Source organism: Vidua chalybeata, chromosome 18 (assembly GCF_026979565.1).
Source record: "Vidua chalybeata isolate OUT-0048 chromosome 18, bVidCha1 merged haplotype, whole genome shotgun sequence".
Classification (NCBI taxonomy): Eukaryota; Metazoa; Chordata; class Aves; order Passeriformes; family Viduidae; genus Vidua; species Vidua chalybeata.
In genome coordinates, this window is record NC_071547.1 from 7,985,548 (window position 1) to 7,991,773 (window position 6,226).

At 48.6% G+C, this 6,226-nt stretch overlaps 1 protein-coding gene across 1 annotated transcript; it reads left to right on the forward strand.

Moving 5' to 3' along the window:
• The first annotated feature begins 548 nt into the window (after positions 1-548).
• Positions 549-4,175, forward strand: CLDN5 (claudin 5). The gene has a single exon (XM_053959817.1). It carries the CDS (start codon positions 614-616, stop codon positions 1,262-1,264), a length of 651 nt encoding a protein of 216 aa, XP_053815792.1. The 5' UTR covers positions 549-613; the 3' UTR covers positions 1,265-4,175.
• The last annotated feature ends 2,051 nt before the right edge of the window (positions 4,176-6,226 follow it).

The window sequence follows — 6,226 nt, forward strand, 5'->3', positions numbered from 1 at the left end:
GTTCCTAAGCATTTGACGCTGGTTTTTTTTAACATTTGCCTGACACAGTGTGCAGCAGAGAGCTGTGCCTGTCCATCAGTGCTTAGTCTTCTGAAAAATGATCAATTAGACTCCGGTAACCAGGACTTTCACACTGCTGGGTGCCTGTATTGTCAAGACCTCTCTGAAGGTCTGGCTGCGGACTTTATCAGTAAATAGGAAATACACAGATAACGGCACTAAAAGGAATTTGAGCAGCCGAAATCCGAGACGAGATGCCTCCCGCCCCACGCTTAACTGGGAACGGGCAGCGTCCCTGCGAACTCCTCCCGGAGCAGGGCGCCGGGGAGAGCAGAGCGAAGTTTCCCGGCTCAGGTGGGACACCCCGAGCAGGAGGGAGGGCCAGACAGCTGGCCCTGGCCCCGGCCCCGGCCCCGGCCCGCGGCGGGCGGTGCTGCTGCCCGGCAGGGCCGGGCCAGGCGGGACGGGGCGGAGGGCGGGCGCCCCGCGGCTCCTCATATAGCACTGCCCACGGCCGCGGCGCTCAGACCGGCTCGGCAGCCGCCCGGGGCAGCGGAGCAGACGCGCCGCGCCTTCCTTCCTGCGGAGCCCGTGGGACAGCGCTGGCAGCAGCATGACTTCGGCGGCGGTGGAAATTTTGGGGCTGGGACTGGGCATCCTGGGCTGGGTGGGGGTGATCCTGGCCTGCGGGTTGCCCATGTGGCAGGTGTCGGCCTTCATCGACGTGAACATCGTGGTGGCGCAGACCATCTGGGAAGGGCTGTGGATGAACTGCGTGGTGCAGAGCACGGGGCAGATGCAGTGCAAGGTGTACGACTCCATCCTGGCGCTGCCGCCCGAGGTGCAGGCGGGCCGGGCGCTCACCGTCATCGTGGCACTGCTGGGGCTGGTGGCGCTGATGGTGACCGTGGTGGGCGCGCAGTGCACCAACTGCATCCGGCCCGGCAAGATGAAGTCCCGCATCGTGATCGCCGGCGGGGCCATCTACATCCTCTGCGGGGTTCTGGTCCTCATCCCGCTCTGCTGGTTCGCCAACATCGTCATCAGCGACTTCTACGACCCCACCGTGCCGTCGTCCCAGAAGCGGGAGATGGGGGCCGCGCTCTACATCGGCTGGGCGGCCACAGCCCTGCTGCTCTTCGGGGGCTGCCTCATCTGCTGCTGCTCCTGTTCCCAGCGCGACGAGACCTCCTTCCCCGTCAAGTACTCGGCGCCGCGGCGGCCCACGTCCAACGGCGAGTACGACAAGAAGAACTACGTCTGAGCGGGGCTGGCCCGCTCCGCGGCCCCGCGGGGCACGGACAGACGGCTGCGGGCCGGGAGCGTCTGCGGGGAGCTCCAGCGCTCCCCTGCCTGGAGGCTTTTCTTAACGGGGACCCCCGTGAAGCGGCGGCCCTAGGCAGGGCAGCGCCCCGCTGCCCTCCAGCCCGGCTCCCCGGCGGGTCCGGCCGCTCCGCTGCGGGCAGCGCCGCGCTCGGCGCCGCCGGCTCCCGGTACTGACCGACCGCGCTGCCGGCCGAGCAAAGCCCTCCGCGGCCGCCCAGAGGAGGCGAACCAGCGTCTGGGGGAACCGAGGAGCTCCGGCGAGTCACGGCGGCGTTTACCGGGACGCCCCGTCCGGGCTTAGCCGCCGCCGCCTGCCCGCCCGGCTCCCGCCGCAGGCCCCGACAGTTCCCCGGCGTTCCCGTGACACTTGTGAGTACTTTGGCGCCCGCTGTCGCGGCCGCTGCCTCGGGGCACCGCCTGGCTGCTGGGACCGGGCGTCGGGTGCGCATCAGAGCCGAGGAGCAGCTTCCCATCTTCATTATCTCTCCCAAAAGGCTCCATCTGGCAGTTCCTGCTCGGACATTGATAAGGGGGGGTTCGATCTATTTGGGCAATTAAAATAGGAATCCTGACACTAACCTTGGTCCTTAATCCCACAAGCAGTAACTCTTTGGAGAAAGTTATTTGACTTTCTTCAGTTGTTTCAGTCCATCAGTGAAGTGTATTGGTCTGCGTGTATTTGAAACCTCGAAAGAGATTTCAGGTAGTTGCTGTCCTTTAGTGGCGTACAAATCAGGTAACAGTAGGTTGTGTCCTGAGGTTCTTCATCTCTTCTTCAGCTTATGCTCTGTTTTTACTTGAATATGAACTCATTGCCAGAATTATTCAAGGACTAGATTAAGAAATCTAGATCACTGTATATCCTGGCTCCAGCGGGGCCTCTGCTCCTCTCATCTGCACTACAAGAGACTGGAAACATAAAAATCACCCTAGATACTGATGGTTGGGGGGAATGATGTCTTTGTGGCCTTCTTGCCAAGCTCTGCTTGCTGCCAGTTTTGAAATGTGTGTTCAGTTGGACGTGCACTTGGTTGGCTCCCCACCATGGTTTTGTTAACACGTGCTTTCCTTCATTTACCAAATCAAGCAAAAAATTGCTAGAAGAATTTTACCAAAAATATCCAAGACTTTACGCCAGGTGATCAGTTGTGAAGTCATGACTCTCACAGCTCTCAGCTCCTCTGCATTGCCCTAGTAACGCTGCAGACTGGAAGGAAGATGGTTTAGGCAACATAACTAATTTTCCTGAGGTCAACACCTCCTGAACTTTACCACTGAATATTAGCTTACACTTTTTCATTTTACACTGCAGAGACAAACTTTGTTAAGGGAGGGGCTTAAGGGGATGGGGTGATACTCCTCCAATCTACTTACTTGTAAATCCACACAGGATTACGCTACTGACTGTGGCAGCATCTGCATTGCCATAAGGAGATTTCTGCCAAGAGTTAGGGAGGAAATGTGCTGTTTATATTCCTCAGAGATCAACCCTACAACCTCATAGGTCCTTACAATCATGTAGCAATACTGTGCACACCTGACCTGAGCATTAACTCTTACAGCTTTCTGGTAACACCAAACTTATTGACAAACCATAACTGTGGGTCTGACAGATTTACATTGACTCTGTTCTTGCCTTGCTTAGCAAACTTAAAACCTTGGCAGTGTCAGCAATTCATAAGCTGGAATGAGAGACTAAAGCCTTGCCTCTGCAATTTTTGATGTTGAATATTGAGCACGATTTACCCTTTTGAAGATAACTGTTTTTTTTTTTAAACACATAAATAGGGTCTGAGCTCATCAGAGAATACAAAAGCAGAGCAATATGTCTACAACTACTTCTGCTCTATAAAGAGGTGCAGTTCTAATACTGTCTCCATTTAAATAAAAGCTGTAATATTATTTTTATGATGTGATATGTAGTTTTGGTACAAGAGTGAAATATGCTGTATTTCATCATTGCAACTTTTTAAAAACAGTGTAACCTTGTAAACTGTAAATGTATTTAAATGCATATATTTTGCAAGAAATCTACCAAAGTTGGCTTGTTATATGGTTTGGTGCCTTTATTTCATGATTATTTTAAATTGTAACATCCAACTCTATTTGTCACTCACCCTCACTCAGCTCTGTGGTGTCTAGCAAATGAGTCCACAGATATTAGCCCAAATCCTGGACCTCACTCTGTCTCAAGTTAAAGAACTAAACCCCACTGACAAAAATGTCTGCACGTCTCTGAACAGTAGAGCCTTCGGAAGTGCTGCAGAATTTGGAGTCTGACCAAAAGATGAAATGCTTCTGGGCAATGCATCACTAGCATTTCAATTCAAAACTGGTGTCTCTGGGAGAGGGAGGGGAAACCTATGCCTTAGAAGGGAATTTTAACAAGCCAAATTTCTTGTATTGAGGCAGGGCTGGATCCTCTTATAACCAAAATCTGAAAAAAATTACGCAGAAAGATCTCTTGGAAGAAGCCAGTGCTAACTGTGCATGTGCTACTAAACACAGCATCATCCTCCCAAAACTGTAACTTGTGGCTGAGTGGGGCCCATTTAAAAAATATTTTTATATTTAATCTTATTCTTCAGTATCTTCAGTTGTTGCTGTGCTTTAAAAGATAACCTGAGAGAATGCTGTTACTGATGTCACTGGCTTCAGGGTAAAAGTCTAACTTGGTTTTTGCTATGATTTGTTTTCTAAGAACAAAGATCTAGTCCTGAACTTAAAACCTTGGAAGTGCTCAGGATCAGGCCAACCTCATCCCAATGAAAAGATAAATCTACAGCACTTGTTTACTATTTTTATGTTGTATTTATGATTTCGCATAAAAATAAAAACATGTAAACCAATCCCTGAACAGGGTCACTGTGTTTTGTGAAAGCCATTGGATTGTTTGGGCTCAGGAAGGTGGGGTGTGATATTGGTGCCCAGAGGGAAATTACCTGAGCTACCTTTGGGGAGGAGAGCTGGGTCACCTCTGCGGAAGAAGGAAGGGCTGCTCCCTTTTAGAGCAGAGCAGGCAGCATCTCAGCTCTCCTCTGAAGCCTCAGACAAAGGAGAGCAAGTAGCAGCAGCTGGTCTTGTGATGTGAGCACATTAGGAAGTGGAGTGTGTGCCCCAGCTATTTTGGGAACAGCTCTAAGCATGAAGCTTTTAAAGCTTTCAATTTCTACACATTTAAACTAAAAGGAAAAAAATCCTGCTGCTTGGATCAGCCCCAACCTGACCTGATGCCCTAATTCTTTCTGCCAATCATTTATTTTTTTTCAAAAGTGCATTCAAGCTGGGGAAAAACATTTTCACAGATGCAGCAGAACAGAATCTATGAAAAAAAAAACCCTAAAACCAATAAAGACGGGTAAACTAAACTACACAGACTAATTGCTAGTGGAGAAATTAACCTAAGTTATATGACTGCCAGGGAGCACATTTAATATTTTGCTTTTTTTTTTTGCAAGATTTTCAAGCTTTGCTCTAACAAACTGTTGCTTTAAAAATGAAGAAAAAACATCTTCAAAGCCTTCATTTTGCAGCATACTTGCCAGCTGGGTTGAGATTAACAAAAGCTCCTTGCCACCCTCCCATTGCTATGCACATGCTGAGCTGGAAAAAGGGTGTCTGTCGGCTTGGCCTTTGTCCTGCTAAACGAACCATTTCATAGTTATGAATTTGAAAGTAACCTGCAGTTCATACCCTGCAAATCTGGTTAGATCCTGTCTGTGCAAAGAAGGGAAATGCACCAGGCAGAGGGAAAAGGAAGCTCAATCAGTCACGTTTGCTGCAGGATGTTTAAGGAAATATTTCCTTTTCCTGTACAAAGATGTTTGTTGGGCATCTGCTCTTTGAAACATACAAAACATTTTACTCTTGAAGTGAGAAAGCAGTGTAACTTCAGATTTTTTATTTAAAATCTATTATCTGGTCAAATATTATGCAAGGAACTTGTTCTTTTTCCTTGGCCATCGTTCAAACCCCAAAAGCAAGTCTCCTCCAACTCATCCATATATCTGTAATGCTAAAAGATAGTCCTGCCTATCAGGAGCCATATGCCACATTAAGTGCCATATTCATACATATCTAGAACAATATATTAAGGCACTATTCAGCATCAGATGGTACCCACAATGCATCCCTTTTTGTGTGTGCACCGAAGAAGAAAATCATTAATTAAGCACACATGTTTGAGGATTTTCTTTTGTAAGTCTGCTTGGTAAGACATAACAAATATTCCTGCTGTATTACATTAATTGGGTGAGAGCAGGTGAATTCTCTTTTCAGGTCAAATACTGCGTTGGTTTTACTAGCAGCCTGACTGTGATAACACAAATCATTCCACAAGCAAAGCCTCAGGAGTTTCTTATATTTATATTTTGGACATGACTGACTTCCACCATTTTTATTTTGATCAGACCTTTGTTAGTGTCTGTGTGTGTCACTGCTCCAGATTGTTCCTTGCTGACTCTCTGCAGCAATAGGGTCTGTCTAGAAATCTCCTTCTTCTACCTACTACTACCCTCAATTAGAAGAAAAGGAGAACTTAACTACTGCATCACTGATAAAACCTCCCACAGCAACAGTGAAGGCTTTACAGTTGCTTGGATACACAAGACTTGCTTCACATTTTTCTTAGCACAGATTGAGACATCATGAATCAATTTAGCAGTATCCTTTGTCTGTGCCACTTTGGGATTTTGTTTACAACACTGAGCTCCCCCCTCCTTCCAAAGCTCACCATGTGGATTCAACCCAAAATCGGGCAGAGAAAGGTAAGGAGTAGCAGGACTCAGCATGGAAACACAAGTGTTGTGCTGAAGGCATCTCCCATGGCCTGTGCCAGTCTTCTCCTCATGCTTGAGTCCAGCTGCTCCCTGGCCACTCATCTACTGCCCTAAGGGAGAGC